General features: G+C 49.0%; 1 protein-coding gene across 1 annotated transcript in view; it reads right to left on the bottom strand.

Moving 5' to 3' along the window:
* Positions 1 to 18026, bottom strand: part of PAPPA (pappalysin 1) — a gene marked incomplete at its 5' end in the record, with an annotated part of 257025 nt that overhangs the window by 95622 nt on the left and 143377 nt on the right. Inside the window, one exon of the mRNA XM_034663722.1 lies at positions 12318 to 12511. Within this exon, the coding sequence (XP_034519613.1) occupies positions 12318 to 12511 (194 nt within the window). The remainder of the gene's footprint in view (positions 1 to 12317; positions 12512 to 18026) is intronic.

Here is an 18026-nt window from a genome sequence, read left to right as displayed (position 1 = left end):
AAGGACAAAGTTCGAGATCAGATCTTGCTGCAAGCACAGTTCTGAGCCCACGGCTGTTTAAAAGCACACCATTATCTTTCCGTGTTGCCAACTCTCTCTCTTTTTTCCCAGCATTTGTACTGAAAGCCATTCATGCAATTTCCTGAATTCTAGATCAGGAAGTACAAAAGCAGTGTAGACTCTGGATCAGATCAAAGGGCACTGTTAGCTACCACTGAAGCATCCATTCAACTCGAGATCGGAACACAGAGATGCTGCCAGCGAAAGATGAAAATCCGGAAACACTGCCGACTCCAGACGGGAATCTGGAAGCATCATGACTTTTATTTCAGAGCCCAGAGGTATTGCCAGGTCTGGAGGAATACACTAAGCACTGAAACACTTCCAGCGCTGGCCCAGGATACTGAGATACCGTGAGTCTAGAATGGGAGCAGGCAATGCTGTCTGCTCTAAACCCGGCACCTAGAAACCACTGTGGAGAATCAGACACCAAAGCCAGAGAACACAACTCCAGTTAGCTCCCATCCCAAATGCCCTCTCTCCTGGCTCTTGAGTGGAGAACACAGCCGGCTCTGGAGCTAAGTCCTGCAACACGGAAGACCACCACTCAGCTCAGAGCCACATGGACCCAAGCGCTGTGTCGTAGGCATCCTGTAGACCTCTTCCTGGCCTTTCTCTGGGAGTCCTGAGATGTTCACGGGTTAACCAGAAAAGCACTGACCACATCCAAGCTAGCTGAACAGTGGTTAATGGCAGTTTTGACCACACAGGCCTATTCAAAAAAGGTCAGAGGAGTGATTTTTCACTTAAAAACATCTGTGTGTTGAAAGAACAAGACTTTCTCGAGTTCATAAAACTAGCAGTTTCCAGGTTGTTCTTTCCTGTTTTTCCTCACGCTCCCCATTCCCTCCTCCTCTTCTCCAGCTTTTCTAATTAAGACCTGTGTGTTCCAAGTTGCATCCATGATGAAGTCCGAGTCCTGTGCCCTGCAGGAAACCCCACCTGATGCCAAGATGGCCATGCCAAGTGCACTGTCCCTGGGGTCTCACTGCAGAACTCAGGATGCCCTCATCCCCGCCTCTAACCCAAGGGAGCCAGGGCTGGAAACCACAGAGTGACTGGCTCCCTTGTCTTTGCTTTTGAAGAGTAGGCAGTGCTCTTACCCAGGGCAGCCTCGAGCTTGATTTCTCCTAGAAAGAGGCCCCGAAGGATGCCGGGCACTGACTTATGCAAGGAACAAGAGGACGAGGATTGCTCAGGCTTTTAACAGTGTCCTGCTGAGCTGAAGCTCAAATAGGGGCGCTCATTCTTAAGGACAAGGGCAGCATTGCTCTCTGGCCTGCCCCCTCCAGATGTCAGAGGTAAGGCTAGTGACTGCGACATGCAACCTGGGGGCTTTGCCCACCAAATGCCCAATGGGTGCGGCTGACTTAGGTGCCCAGCACCCACGAGCAGATTCTTCCAAGGGACAGAGACATTACAGAGCAGTGCGTTCCCCCAGGGGCGCCCTTGGCAGAGGGAGCATACATCTGCACGAAAGCAGGGTGTGGAAGCAGCAGCACGATCTGGGACCCACAGTGTGAACTCTTTGACCAGCCCTACACCTGCCACGTCCCTGAACCTTCCACTGAGCAGCGGAAGTCACACACATCTTAAAGTCAAAGGGATGTGGGCTGGGCTCTCGGCTGCTGCCATGTGCTGACAGCATGACCTTGAACCCGTTGGGACGCTTACACTCCTCCACTGCAAAACGATTTGCTGGCACCTCTTCTGGAGGGCTGAGGCAGGAGGAGAAGGACCCCTACACGGGCAGGAATTCAGGCACGCCCCACCTGCTAGACCCAGAATTGACATGCCCCCACTTCATCCTTCCCTACTTCTTTCTTCCATGCTGTAGAGGAAGACAGGCCTGGGTTCCAATTCGAGATTTCCCTGCCCCACCGCTGGGCCAGCTGCAGAAACTCGGATAAGTTACTTAACTGCTGTGAGTCCCGATTTACTCCTCTGCAAATGAGTGAGTGAGGGGCTGCCTCCCCGAGTGGCCGTCAGGTGTTTATGCTCTGGAACAGCAAGGGGCTTTGGGTAGAGCCCCTGCGGCGTAAGCACCCTGCTAGCCTACCATTCACATGGCTCCTGTCACTGTGGTCAGCTGTTGTCATGACCAGCAGATTCCTCCCTTTATTGTCCTTTATTACCACTGAGTCACCGCCTTCCGCCTCTCCCTTACTTCCGTATCCCTCTCCTGCCTCCTTCCACCTATCCTTCCTTCCTCCTTTCCATCTCCTTCTCGTTCATACTCTCCTCCGCTGGGCTTCTCACGGGGAGACCTCTAGACGGTAAGCTGCTCTCGCCAGCCAGAAAGACAGTCCCTTGGGTTTCCACCAACCTTTGCAGTCATCTACTCCCAGGGACCTCACGGAGACCCAAATCTCTCCCAGAATAAGAAGCGGCAAAAGGGTAGAGCCTTTGCCATGTGGCCCAGCTTCCAGAAGCTGTTTCATCCTTTCTGCACACAGCTGTTAACAGAGCAAAGTGCAGGTTTAGTCACAAATATTTACCACCTGCCTACTTTGTGCCGGGCCCTCATTCTCATCTTAGAAACAACAATGAAGACCCCTGTGCTTGTGTGGCTAACATTCTGGAGCAGTGGGGGATCCTGAAGGCACAGAGCAGCGGAGAGAAGTTCAGTCTGGGGCCCAGGATGGGCTTTCAGGACCCCTGGCCCTGCCCCTGACTCACACGGTGGCACGCACACTATCTGCAATGGAGGGGATAAAGCAGGGGACTTAAGAAGGCCCCGCTTTGTCTGGTCACCCACTGCATGTGTCAGGGGACTGTACCCTGCCACACAGGGAATCACTTACAGACACTGATTTGTACATTGAAGCCAGCCACAAAGGAGACATCGCTCAGTGGACATTGTTGCCAACGGCCTCGTTCAATGAATCCAGAAGCACCCCCTGCGTACTCTCCAGGCAGCAAACCCTATGGTAGGGACAGGAAATCCCTAAACATTAAAAGATAGAGCCCGAATCCTTAGCTGCTCATGGAGCATTTGGTATGAAAAGCTGTGGACGCAGGAAATGCAAAGTAGAAAGCAGCTTGTGCTCTGGGTCATTGGATGGTTCCAGAAGGGCTACGTGATATCAGAAGACCGAAGGCTGCACATGGTCAGAGGGGGCCATAAGGAGGAGGTGCCATTTGAGCTAGACTTTGAAGGACAGTTCAGCCTCCAAATGATGTGGCTAGGGGCTACTCTATATAGGACAGTGCACAGACAGAACACGTCTACTGTCACTGCAAGTTCTGTTGGACAGCTGCCCTGGAGCCTGGGCTCCTAACAGCTCTGCGTTCTCTGCAATGTCAAGCTCCTGCCCCTTGCTCCCCAACACCTGCCAGGTTCTCTGCTTCCTCACACTGCATGGAATCGATATTCTTTCCCCACACCCCTTGCTCCCAGGCAGCACTGCAAACCCGGACCTCACTCAGACAGCAGCCACATTCCTGAAAGCCATATCATGCCAGCAGACCAGACCTCTCCCCCAACTCTGCTGTGTCCCAGGATGGAGAGGAACTCAGATACCAGCCAAGCGTGCCCGTCCACCAGCTGCACATATGGGTCCGGTGTGGGTAAGGGCCCCGGGGAGGGCAGGAGCCCAGGAAATATCTGGGGGACCGGCCTGGCATGGAAGCACGCCTCTCGGCAGGGGCACCTCTCAGAAGCCTGATGGAACCCATCCTTCCCTGGAAAAGGACCATGCACAAATGTACCCAGGACCTCCTGGGACTTAGAGCCTGGTGAAACATTAGGGGAGTTTGAAGAAACCCAGGGCTGGGGTCGAAGAGCGGGTGGAAGGGCCTTTTTTGGGTCTGGGTCTACAGATAACACATCCAGGCGACCTTACAAAGTAAGGCTGGTGGGATGGGGTGGGAGCAGGGGGCCTGCCAAACAAACACAAACAAAAACAAGATCCTGTGCGTGGCCAAACCTCAGCTCCCCTCGGAACCCCAGCCTTTGGGCCTGGCTTGAGAAAGTTTACTTTCAGACATAGGGAAATGAGCATGTGGTTTTGGGGACAGAATTCAATACCGCCAAAGCAGCGGGCTCAGCAAGCCTGACTGGCTGATGCTTGCTAAGTGCACTGCAGCCCAAGAGAGTGAACGCTGTTTACATTTTTTACATGTTTCTTGGGTACAGAACATGAAACTAAATTATACAGCAAAGGCCATGCTGGCTACATGCCGGGGCCCCCACTTAAAACAGAAACAATTAAAAAAAAAAGGAAAAGAAGAAAGAAACGGAAAATGAACAGCAAGAATGCAGAGGGGTCCTAAACAGCCTTGAGTGAATGCCAGGGATGGAAGGAAGGAAGGAGTCTGGTCCGAGTCTGAGAGTGGGGAAGGAAGACGTGGAGGGCCGATGAGATGGAAGCGGGGCAGGCTTGGAGGGAAGACAAAGGAATCTTCCTAGAGGGGCATGGGGTGGCTTGGCAGGGCCAGGCCTGCTCTCTGCAGAGAAGCGGTGGAAGCAGCCCCAAACCACAAAGTCGTGCTTGCTCTCGGACTCCGAGGAAGGAGGCCACTGGCAAGCAAGAAATGAAGACTCGATCCTCAAACCGGGTCTGCTCTGCTCCACGTGGCACCGTCCTGGTCAGTCAGGACGTGGCTGGTGCTCACCTTCAAGGGCTGGGCACAGACCCCCATCCGTGTACAGCCCTCCGAGGCCAGCTGCCTTTGTCCATGGGTCACAGCACAGTGCCAACCTCTGTCCTGCCCGATTTCAACGTCCCTGTCCTTTTTTCCATGCAGGCTGCTTGAGGGCCGGGGTTCACAGGTTTGTCTCAACCTCTACCCACGGCTGAAAATGATGCTTTGGACATAGTAGGTGGACGACAAGATTCTACTGATTTTCAGTCCAAAGAGCAGAATCATTTCATAGCAGATAGGGGCTTGAGAGGTGTAGGGGGGTTGTTTGAGCAAAGTCAAATCTTCATTAAGTGGAGTAAGACCAAGAGACTCAAAGCCTCTCTCAACTTGTGTCCCAAAGAGCATGTCTTAAAAATAAATAAATAAATACCCAAACTCGGTTGTTCCTAATTGGATGGCTCGACTGCTAAAATTTCATAGGCAGAAAGAAGCATTTCGTTAGGAAATGTTTCAGTTGCTCTCAGAAGGAAAAACCACAGTCTCAATCCAGCGTCCCAGCCTTGACAAGCACCTGCCATATAGGGGTTATTATTGCTCCTTTACGGATAGGAAGTTGCAGAGGAGCCAAGAGAACCGGCTTGCCCAAAGTGACAGGGCCAGTGAGTGGTGGGCCCCGGAGCCGGAAACCACACTGAACCTGATCCTAAATTTCACCTTTTTTTCCTTTAAAGTTCTCATCCAAAGCTTATCAGAGTCAGTCGTGATGCCTGGCATTTCTTAAGCTGGAATAAATACCAACAGAATCAATGAGTGAAGGAGGGAGTGGAGGAGAGAGGGCTGGGAGGAGTGTCTGGTGGTGGACTCCTCTGTCGGAATCGTGAATAATTCTGCCAACTTCAAGTCCCTGCCAGGCTGAGGCTGCCATGACAAATTCAGGGCGGTCACAGAGACCAGCCCAGGGGCTCAGTTCTGAGGCAGAAGCTGTTTCTTATTCTCCTGGAGGGGTTTCTGGTGCCCCACATCAATGGGACAGGCTGTAACGGGCCATGGGACTTTCTGTTCTGTCTCCTTAGATGACTCGCACATGTGCTCTTGAAAAATTATTCATAAACCACCAGGAGAAAGCGTATCCCGTGGGTATTTGGGAAAACTGCTTGGAATCTTCTCTGAAATGTCAGTGTGTTCCTTTCGCCTGTTCTCCTTCCACCACGGGCAGATGCTGTCCCATTTCACCAGGGAGAAGAGAGGCACGCTTTCGTGAAGGTACATGCAAGGAAAGGAAAACGCTTAGAAATGACCTCACCTCTGGGGGGTTGAGGCCAAGATTTCTCTCTGTCCTTTGCAAATCCAGTCATCTAAATAGCCCTGGAAAATGGCTGGTCCATGCAAACTTTCCCAGGGAGGCTGTTCCCGTGAAGTGCCTGTAGGGTGGGGTGAGGAAAGGCAGAGGAAAGAGGAGGAGAGCCACGGGCGAGGTGCTTCGGCTCCCTGAGCCTGTTTCTTCACTGTGACATGAAAGGGAAATGTCTCAGTTTGATCATGTGCTTTAAAGCCCTAGTACAGGGTCTGGCATACAGGATGCGTTTAATAGCTGTCTCTCCGCTTCCTCAAATGGACATCCCATTCTGGCAGCCCCCTTGCTTATAACCTCTGAAAAGCTCTCCCCCCACCCCGCACTTAGGATTAAGTCTAAATTCCAAGCATCTGAAGGAGGTCCCTACACACCTTTATAAGCGCCTTTTTCAATTTCCCTTTTATTTCTTATTGGCTTTTTTTTTTGGATGTCTGTCTGTCCGTCTCTACCTCCCTCCCCTGTGTCTCTCCCCAGACCCTCCGCACTTCCCATACGGCCTCGCAAGTGCTCGCGGAGATTTCTTACTCTTGTGTCCAGAGAACCCAGTGGGTATCTGCTCCCTTCCTCTGGACGTGAGGATGAAGAAGACACAGAGAAATGGCCCTTGCTTCCTGGCTCAGACTTGGCCCTCGAGGAGTGCACCTCGTCTGTGACTCTCTTACTGACACTGCAGGGGTTCCTGCGTAGCACACAGGGCTTGCGACATGCCTGGAAACACCTGGAAACACACCTAGAAACTATGCAAAAATACCCCTTCCATCCACATCTGTCCTCCTTGTGCCTTTCTTCTTGCATTCTCCTATAACCCAGAAATAATTAGGCACAGATCCGAGAAATCTTTTTTACACTTCGGGGTCGGCATCCTAAGACATGTCCTACAGTCCTCCCATAGTTTCATAAACACATTTTAAATGACTCTCCAGAGACGGCAATGCTTTATCTAAGAGGATGACTGCCTACAGATGGAGTCTACACCGCACTGCAGAAATGGTGAGGTGATATTTGAGGTATTGGTGTGACAAGTTCCATTTTCTTGGTGTTCCTTGAATGGACACCATGTATGAAAAGAAGCAAAAGACGCCGGTTCTCCTAGCGGCGGCTTCTGCGTCGCTCACGGCGGCAGCTGCCGCGTCCTGCACCTGAGCTCCTAGCATGGACACGGTGGCCAGCACCTGGTTATGCCCCTCATGGGGCGAGCCCCGGAGCTGCACACTCAACCCTCTGAGCTTCGCGGTCCTGATCTGGAAAGTGAGAGCTGCGATTCCTATTTTTACAGCAGTTTCAGTAGGATTCAAGGAATTTGACGCAGAAGCTGGATGAACTCGATAAATGTTATTGTTGTAATTTGTGCAGGGCTTTGGAAAGTGGGCGAAGGACTTATCCTTCCCTATGTGCTGGCTCTCAGCCCTGCCGGCTGAGTAAGCTGATAGCAGCGTGGTTTCTTCCTCAGGGAACTCCCTCCGAATCTCACTCTTGGGTCTCTGGCGGCTGTCTCTCGTAGGACACACCCCACGGACGACAGGGTGAGCCCTCTGAGGGCAGCAACAGGACCAGCGTTTCTCTGGAGTTTCTTAAAAATGGCTGGCACGGTCCTGAGGATCCAGAAGACACTGGCTAACACAACTATGTCTAACTCAATGGAATGTTGAGTGAGCTTCCACGGAAGTATGGGTCCCTGTGGCCTCTGGGGGAGGGTGTGGAGGAGAAGCCTAACATGAGCGACACAGAGAATTAACATTTGAGCTACCCAATAAGTGGAAAAAACAAAAAACAAAAAAACAAAACAAAAAAACCCAGTGCTAGGTGTCTTCTCTACATTGACCGTCTAAACGCTCACCAGGTAGATGCTGTTATTCCCTCTTTCCAAAAGAGGAAACTAAAGTTCCCAGAGGAGTCATCTGCTCAAGGTTCCCAAGTCAGAGGAGGGGCAAAGAGGGCAAAGCCACAGTCACATGATTTCCATGAACTCCCACACTCTTTACTGACTCATGTTCCACAGTGAATAGATTTCTGCTTGAGTCAATGAATAAATGAATGAATACATTATTTAAGACAAATTAGGACTTGTTATCTTCATGGAGGCCCAAAGTATTACCGGCATGCCTAGAAGCTGGTCATAGCAATTCAAGGTAAAGTGGCGAAAAACGGATATGCCCAATAATGGGTTAATGGAACAGAAAGTCAGAGAATCAATTACAAAGGAAGGAGAGAGGTCTAGACTCTCACCTGCTTTCTAAGGCAGGGACCTCCCGTTCAACCACCAGCTCAGCCTGAATGCCTTACCATGGTGAGCTTAGTAGATAGATCACAAGGCACTCCGTCCCCCTATGGATAGTTCTTGTTCTTAGAAAGGTTTTCTTTATTTTGGCCCTGAAACTACTGCCCTGGAAATGCTTAGTCTAAGCTTTACCCTCAAAGGATTAACCAAATAAATTGGTTGGTTGACTGAAGGTCTGTAATCCCTGGAGAGCCCTGCACATTCCAGAGAGTCAGTATTTCCATTTCCTCCTTAGGCCACTGCCGAAGGAGGGAGGTGCCTGTCTAGATAGGAGGAAATGGACTGTGGTAGAAACGCTGGGGGCGGGGGCAGGATGAAGGAATATCTACATCTCATTTTGGCAGCCTATGTTGTAAAGCACTAGAGAAATGCAAACATGGAGACAAAATTAGGACAAGATGAAATTTTTGCAAGAACTTAACCCAAACCATTTCTGAGGTTCCCTGAAGAGAGATAACTTGATTCCTTCGGTTCATTTCCATTTTTGTTCTGTCTCAGGGACTTCTTGAATTCCAGCAGGGCCGGGAAGGTGCATGGCCAAAATATCCAAAGAATGTCTCTTATGAGAGACTGTTCAGCCCAATTTGCACACCAGGAAGTTCTGATGGCTCTGATAACGTTTGGATATAAGACTCGAGGTTTGGGGTGGAATAGCATAGCCCTAACCAAATTTGGGATCTTGCTGGAGGAGAACGGACACGCGAGAGACTGGAAGTTATTAGAAGCAAAGGGCTTTTACAAAATTGAAACTCAAGTTTTCAGCAATTCTCTAGACTCAAGAAGCACGATGAGTGCGGCCCTGTGGCAGTCCCGGCGAGACCCTGCCAGCTTATTTTGATGGAGGAGCACCTCACAAGGCCAGGGGCTGGTTCTTCCATTCCCTGGTTTCTTCCATAGGCTCCAGCACAGAGGGAGGCACCTATCCTATAGACAGCTGCACTGACCATGTTTAGAGCATCGGAGGAAGACAGACAGTGGACAAAGCTGGCTTGTAAAGAGGAACGAAGAACAATTGTGGCCACTTCATCACTCCCCCCAAGTTAATGGAGTGTCCCCGTGAATGACCACTGGGGGACCTCAGAACAGCGCACCTCGAAGGGAATAGGAGCAGGCTAAACTCAGAGGTGTGGGCAGTGCCCCGGAGTCTGCCAGAGGAGAATCCAAGTGCCTCAGGGCATTTGCATGGCGACACCAACAATAGGATCTGCCCAGCTATGTTCCTTCCCGCTTCTTTCCCAGTGCAGTTTTCCAGATGTCCACTGACTTCCGACTTGGAAGTGACCACATGTTCCCCATCTCACTGGCGGCTTCTACGAGATCCTAATCCTAGATTCTTCACTTCTGAGCTGTGTGGCTCTGGAGAAGCCACTCCACCTCTCAGTGTCTCCAAGAGAGGGGACTGGCTGGGGAGTGCAGGACGGTCTACTACAGTGGCTGGGGCACCCCATGACCCTGCCCCCCTGCCACTCTCCCCAGGACCCATGCTCTGACATGGGAATTTCGTGTGTGTGTGCATGCACATGCATGCATGTGAGTAAGAGAGACAGAAAAAGGAAGAGAGGTAGAGGAAAGAGGAGAAAGTTAATTGCATTGGGGGAAGGCGAGGGGCATGTGGTGCATCTAAGAATCTCCCAGCTCCTTCCCTCAAGCTGTCAACCTCTTCACTGGACGCCCTGACTGGGTGAAAATTAACCAGCAGCCTCCTCTAATCAGTGCACAGGGTAATGAAGGCCACGGTTATACGTCCTCCTCCTCTTCTCTGTTGTCAGAAGGGAGCCACATTTATGCTCCAGGGAGAACACTACCCAGAATCACGCAGGCTCCGTGTCTGCGCGCACATGCACGTGTGTGCATGTGCGTGTACATGGCAGGGACGGTGCGTGAGTGACTTCTAGGCATTTGCTTTCAGTCGGGGAATTCAGGAGACTTTTGTTCTGACACCCTCCAGGCTGCCTGCCTGGCCCTGCACCCAGCCAGCAACACATCCCCTCCCCTGACCCTGTATTCTCCAGCAAGCTGATCTCATTATGGTAAATTTAGTTACAGCCGAAGTCTCCTCGTAACAAAGATTATGTCCAAGCCCAGAGTAATGGAACCTAGTCGATTTCATTAAAATAAAATTGGTTACAATGAATAATTCAATAGGATGATTTTGTTTCCTCATCTCCTCTTTGTAGATCGAAGAGCTAGTATTTATAAATGATTTTTTGAAATTGGATTTTTGTTTAGGAAGAGATAATCACCCGTAATTCCTGACAGCCCCTCCTTACAGGGCTGGAATAATTGCCCCATGAAGTCTCCTCTCAAATGCTATGGCTGGACAATTCCTTCTCTCCTTTCTCTCACTTTAGCAGCCATAACACTTTGGGTGGTTTTGAAGCACAGCGGCTACCTCAGCTCTGACTCATGTGAGGTTCCCACTGTGTCAATTCTCTTTTGAACAATGTTTTTTTTAAACACTTCTAGAACCGGGTGCTGGTGTTGAACTGGGAATTCCCGGCTCTGTGGCCGGTCAGCCCTGCTGTTCCCGAGCAGAACCTTCTATGCCACAGAGAGGTGATGCCCGAGTATCTTCTCTTGGTGTTGCTCATCTGCATGCAGCAGTGTGTGTGTGTGTGTGTGTGTGTGTGTGTGTGTGTACGGACTCACAAGCACGTGTACGCACAAGCATGTATCTACAGTCAATTAAAGACGTTTCCAGAGCACCTAGTCTTGTCCAGGCCTGTGCTTGAAGATGAGAGGACAAAAGTGAATGTAACTCAAAGCTGTTCTCCAAGAACGAGCAGCCTCGGTGGAGCGAGACATGCACACAGGTAATTCGGGTTCAAGGTGACAGGTGCAACCAAAGAATTCAGCAAGTACAGAGGTGGCACGGGGAAGATGAACCCCAGACATCCACCTACTCACTCATTCATTCATTCCTCGATTCATTCATTTACCAGCCTGGCACTACCCAAGACTCCCTTCCACCCGACTCAGGGCAGTCAGAAGCAAATGCAAAAGCGTAAATAATTGAATGCATATAAACGCAAGCAAACAGACAAATGAAAAAAAATGGCCAAATACACACTGCGACTTATAAATGAAGGGGACCTGTCTTGTACCTCATCCAGGGATTTTTCACTGGGCCCCAGAGGAAGGCCACATCTCTCTCTCATCTAGAGGGCAGGCCTAATCTCCCACTCCAAGCCAGGGAAGCACTATGACAGAGGAATGGCTGGGGATAATGACTCATCTGCATGGCCAGGAGCAGGCTGGCCTCTGAGATGGCCACCGGGCCAGGCGGTTGGAAGCACTGAGTCGTGTCTCTGGGAAATGGGAGTCTCGGAAGAAGGCAGGTGCTTGCTCAGCAGGATAATTGGAAAGGGGGCTCTGGGGACAGCACGGCCATCCCTAGAATCACACAAGCACTGGTGGCCCCAATCTCTTGTTCCCTCAACTAAACTGTCAGTCCCCTGGGGCAAGAATCCTAGAACATAAATAGTGCATTAGGGGACTGAGGAGTGAGTCAGAGCTTTTTAGAGTGGGGAGGTCCTTGGAGATCATCAAGCTCAACTACCCTCTAATTTAAAGATGAGGGAAAATGGAGCCCAGAGAAGTGGGGAGACTAGTCCAAGGCCACACAGCAAATTCATGATAGAGTTAATTCACAGGCGAGTGCTCAAGGAGCATACAACTTGGCACCCCCCTCCAAAAAAAGCCCCCCCAAAACAGGACTCCCCCAAAAGAATTTGGCCTTACCCCATTGAATTCCAGTGGCATATTCCAAATGGAATTCTTTCACCTAATATGAATTATAACAGGTAGAGAAACAGGAGAATAGGTTTTACCCTATATGCTGATGTTCCCTGCATTTAACCATTCCATGTCTCATCCCTGACAAATGGTACTACTCGTGAGGCCCTGGGACTACATTCAGTTAGAGATATGGTCAGGAGGCCACATCCAGTGACATTACATTTGAGGAGGGCAGCCTGGAGGGGCAGAATAGAGATGCAGAATGTCTGGAGGAAATGTCACACGTGGCTGGGAGCTTACCTGGGAGGCTGCCGGCTGGCCGATGATGACCCAGCCCGGGCACTGCTGGTCCTGATGCGATACTGAAGCATTGGATGCCCACTGATCCAGGAATCCCTGGGGTGTGTAGACACCACAGTCCTTGATGCTAGTTTTTTGTTCAAACTCCTCACATACGCCATCGCCATCATGGAAATAGCACCGGCTGGGTTCGTCTGCAGGAGATGGACAGAGAAGGGAGAGAACAGATAGATATTTCTTCTTTGGTCTCAGCTGGCATCTGCAACAGTAGAATCAGACCAGCAGAATCATCGGCACCGTAAAGCCCATCATCAGTGGTCACGAGGGATTATTATTCACCCTTAAAGAAGGAGATCCCACCACTTGAGACAACATGGAGGACACGATACTAAGTGAAACAAGCTAGACACGGAAGGTCCACTAGTGGATGATTCCACTTGAATGGGGAATATAAAGTAGTGAGACTCATAGGAGGAGAGACTAGAATGGTGGTTGCCAGGGACTGCAGGGAGGGGGAGATGCTTGTGAGTCACTGTTCAATGGGTATAAAGCTGCCGTTATACAAACGATGTAAAACATCGTGCTTATAGCTAACATTGTGCTTATGGCTATGTTAGGTGTATGGATACTTGCAAATCTAGAGGGTAGACTTGTGCTAGATATGTCTGACCGCACACACACTCACAAACACTTCGACCTTCATTATACCCCAAATGAGCCCCACAGCTACCTTGTGAGAAAGGCATTATTATTTTAATTATTTCAGTCCTCCAGATTAGGACACTGAGATCCCAAGTGTCTTTAATAACTTGCCCAAAGTTGGGGTGTCTCGGTGGCTCAGTCAGTTAAGCATCTGCCTTCAGCTCAGGTCATCAGTCCTGCATCCAGCTCCCTGTTCAGTGTGGAATCTGCCTCTCCCTCTCCCTCTCTCTCTGCTCCTCCCCCCGCCCCCCCACTTGTGCTCTCTCTCTCTCTCTCAAATTAATAAATAAAATTTAGAAAAAAATAACACCCAAAGTCCCACGGTGAGTTCGTGCCAGATCCTGGTTTCAAATGAAGGCTTTCACTTTCCGAGTTCTGGGTACATTATCTGACACCACAGAACTTCACGGTGGCAAATGGAGGTTTACTGAACTCCAAAGAGAATTCCGGTTTCACATAAGGAGTGAACTGGCTTCAGTCCCAGCTCTGTAAACTCAACTGCTCTGTTGCTTAAGACAGATCTCTTTCCCCCTCTGGGCTCAATCAGATAAGAGGGTCAGAGTGCCAGGCCTCCGGGAGCCCTTCCTGTCTACTGTTCTAGGCTCCTCAGGGCTTGGTGGATACCTCAGGAGCTCCCGTGAAAGTTAAAGGCCAAGTGAGTTCTCAAGCTCCCATGTAATTCAAATCACAGCAGTGATTTCTGCTTGGGATAACGTAAAGCTGCAGCTGGCTGCCGTGATTCTCGGCTGCCAGGACACAGATCATGGAAGCGCGGGGCTGGCAGATGCCTTCCAAGGAGGCAGGACCATGCACATGGCTTGCTGTTCCCGCACCGAAATATACAAGGAGAGATCAGGATGTAGCCATCTGAAAGAGATCCCCCGTCCATCCTTTCTTAACTGAAGTGTCAGCTCCTCTGTGCTATTTTTCCAATACTTCCAGGCAAAACTAAATAGCCCTTTCTGCGTGGGTTCCTATTTTATGAAGATCCCTACCTAACACTTAATTGTGCCGTCCAATCTACGTGCTGTGGCTCCTCTGAAAGACTGAGCTTCTGGAAATCTGGTCCCTATGTGGTGTCTTCAGGTGAGCTTAAAATCATCATCCAAACTGGGGATCGAGATGCTATTAAAAACTATGTCCAGTCCCATCCATGTCGATGCAAATGGTGGGTAATCGTTCTTTCTGATGGCTGAATGATACTCCATTATATATATGGACCACATCTTCTTTATCCATTAGTCTGTTGAAGGGCATCTGGGCTCCTTCCATGGTTTGGCTATTGTGGATATTGCTGCTATGAACATTGGGGTGCATGTGCCCTTTCCTTTCACTACATCTGTAACTTTGGGGTAAATGCCTAGTAGTGTAGTTGCTCTATTTTTAACATCTTGAGGAACCTCCATACTGTTTTCCAGGAACTGGAGGGGATTATGCTAAGTGAAGTAAGTCAAGCAGAGAAAGACAATTATCATATGGCTTCACTCATACGTGGAATATAAGCAAGAGCACGGAGGAATAAAGGGGAAGGGAGGGAAATCTGAAGAGGGAGAAATCAGAGAGGAAGATGAACCATGAGAGACTATGGACCCCGGGGAACGAACTGAGGGTCTCAGAAGGGAGGGGGTGGGGGGAAAGGGTAACAGGGTGATGGGTATTAAGGAGGGCACGTGTTGTGATGTGCACTGGGTGTTATACGCAGCTAATGAATCATTGAACACTACATCAAAAACTAATGATGTACTATACAGTGGCTAACTGAATGTAATAATAATAATTATAAACCCATGAAAATTTGCAAAAACAAACAAACAAACATCATCCAGGCAATAGGCACATTTCCTGGGAAAATCTGAACATCCCAGGCATAACAGAACTTAGGGTCATCCTAAGGATACTGGCTGGTCTAGGACATCCTTCCCCTATTTACTCCAAAACAATAGAGTGGAGCCCCGCTTCCAATCAGGAATTGACTTCTGTCCCTCCTATTCGCTATATGACTTTGCACAATTAGCTTCATCTTTCAGCCTCTGGCTTTCCATCTGTAATACAGAAACGATCGTCCTAAACACCGTAGTAATGCCATATGGTCACAGACAGTGCCTACACTCATCATAGTAAGCACTGAGTAATGTACAGAACTGTTCACTCAATATGTTGTACACTTAAAACTAAAATAACATTGTATGTTAACTTCAACAAGAAGAAAAGGACAGAATGATTGTCCCAGCCAGGACAATCTCTCTGGATACCCACAAAACTCTCATAGGACATGGATATAAACATGCTTTGTACATTCTAGAATAACAGCCAAGAGAAAAAATATATTCTTCTTTAAAAGGGGCCAATTTATTTCTAGATGGCTGGATGGAATCACCTTGTGAAATCAGTACTCACTTAAAACACTCTGTGCAGCATATCCCCCCCCCCGCAAACAGAAAGATCCAGGGTCAAGTAGAATTAAAACTTGGATTTCTAGGATGCTGACAATCTGAAAAAGGAGTCTGTGAATTCAGGGGCAGCAGAATGTTGAGCCCCTTCCAAGCTCCAAAGTCCCTTGTTTATTTCAGCAAACCGTTTACATAGTGAAATACTATCAAAAGAACCAGAATAAATCAATTCATTATAATTCAATTATTTAAGGGTGAGTCTGAGCCCGCTGGGGACTCCCGTGACCAGTAGCATACCTGGCAGCACAAGGGTGGAGAGAAGACAGACTCAGCACCTCTCAGGAGCTCCAACCTCCTGGTGACCAGGACCAACTTAATATATAATAAAATGCAGACCCAATAGGAGAGTGACCAGCCAATAATACAGACTTTACTCTTTCGAAACTCAATCAAGGGAATTGCAAAAAAGCACAGGTTTTGGCATCAGGCAAAGCCAGGTTCAGGTCCTAGCTCTGTCATATGTAAGCTGGATAGGACTTAAATAAACTAAACCAACCTCTCTGAGCTTTCTTTCCTCATCCAAGAAGAGAAAAGGAGGTAATAATATATTTACCCAGGGTTGTTGCCCTGATTTCACGAGCCGATGAGTACAATGCCAGTAACTTCACCCCTTTTAGCTAAGGGGAGACTGAGAGCCAGAGGAGGTAAGGAGTCTGCTTCCAGATCACAGAGGGAGATGGTGGCAGAACTAGAAGCAGGAGCCTGGGCTTTTTATATGTTGGAGGGAAATGTTACCCTCCCCCCATGCTCTATCTACAGAATAATGAAACCACATCCTTTTGAGCAGAAGATGATCGTGGGGTTGCTTGAGTGTTGGTCTCACATTTCCCCCCTCCAACATGAAGACAGGGAGGGTAAGATTATAATAAGATCATCTAAGTTCTATTCTCTAAGATGACTTAATTCATATTCCCAGCAAAGAGACCTCGGAGTGGCAAGAATTGGGGTTAAAGCTGAGTTCCCATGAAGGCTAACCTCTCCCTGAGTACGTTTAAGACCTCCATGTTCCTGCCTGCTGGGACTCAGCAGAACCAGGGAAAGAAGGAGAGGTAGGGTAGGCATAGTAGGTAAATAAGTGGGAAGGCAGTTAAGTAGATGATAGATAGATAGATTAGATAGATAGATAGATAGATAGATAGATAGATAGATAGATAGATAGATAGATAGATGATAGATAGACAGAGATAGAGTTAAAAGAGAGATAAGAGGTAGTGGAGAGAGAGAGAGAGAGACGGAATAAATATGCCTGGTTTTTCCCCCAAGATTCTGCTGACATAGCTACCATGAGCCACTTTCTGAAATAATATCCTTGGACTCTGCTATTCATTTTCTCTTGCTACTGGAGTCCCAGGGGCCCTTCAGCTACATCTGCCAGTCTTCATCTGGGGAATTTGCTCTCCCTCTCTACTCCCATGCCCCAAGCACTGTAGAGAACAGAGAGAGGAATGGAATAAAAATGTGTGGCCAGGAAAAACAAAGACAGCAACAACAACACAATAAAACAAAACTGGCCTTGCCGTTTTCATTACAACCATTTACTTGGTGCTTTTTGAACACTTTATGCTGGTAGCTGAGCAAGTTATAGTGAAAAGAGTTTAAAGTCAATACCAAGGTCAAATGATCACGCTGCCACCTGCCTTCCCTGTAGTAGCTAGGTGGCGTTGATCATAATACAGCCCCTTGGAGCGCTCAAATAACTGTCGAATGAATGAGTGACTAAATCCATCACTCTCGATGCACACACTCCTGTCCAAACAAAGCACGTACTCTGCACCCTTGGAGAAGTTTCTTTAGACAGGGTCTTAGGGTGGAGGGAAAGGAGCTGAGATGCCGGTGGTGACTGGCTTACAGGGGGCATGCACTGGACGGTATGATTTCCCCACCTCACCCCTTCTTCCCCTGACATAAGAGAACTCCTTGTCTCCGACTCAGTCCCTCTTGTGCAGTAACACATCTAGAAACTGCTCTCTCCAGCGAGAGGACCTGATGTGGGGCACAGGCACCGCCAAGTCTGTCAACCCCAGCTGAACTTTCCTGTGCTACGTTCTTTTCCTTCTGGAAGACATGCACTCAGTTCCAGGAGCCTGAGGCACATGGGACTCTCTGTAAGTGGACAGACACAGATGATGCCACTCTTCATTGACTTAATTCTCAATTTCCATCTGTCTAAAGCATCAGGATGAAATGCCATGCCTCTGCGTTCCTGAGGCTTGTCTGAAGGACACTATTTGAGATGGTCAGAGATTATGGCCCCTATTTGAGAGCTTGGAAGCCAAGTCTTAGGAAAATGAGATGAGTTTACCTTGGCATGTAAGCAAAGGCTGGGGTTTAGGCTTTTGTCAAGAATTCTTGTCCTTAAAGTCAGAAACCCTGGATTCAAGCGTCTAACCTGTCCATGATTACCGGGTGACCTTGGATCTATTTACTTACAGTGGAGCTACTTCAACCCAACTGGGGGGTACTAATGAGCTTAGCTTGATTAGAAAATTGTGAATTTGCAACACGGCTAGAATCCTTGCGGTGAATGAATGAAAGAAAGAGCAGGAGAGTTCGTTGC

The sequence above is a fragment of the Ailuropoda melanoleuca genome, chromosome 7 (assembly GCF_002007445.2).
Source record: "Ailuropoda melanoleuca isolate Jingjing chromosome 7, ASM200744v2, whole genome shotgun sequence".
NCBI lineage: Eukaryota > Metazoa > Chordata > Mammalia > Carnivora > Ursidae > Ailuropoda > Ailuropoda melanoleuca.
The sequence above is the reverse complement of the archived record's forward strand: the minus strand, read 5'-3'. Positions and strand labels throughout refer to the sequence as shown.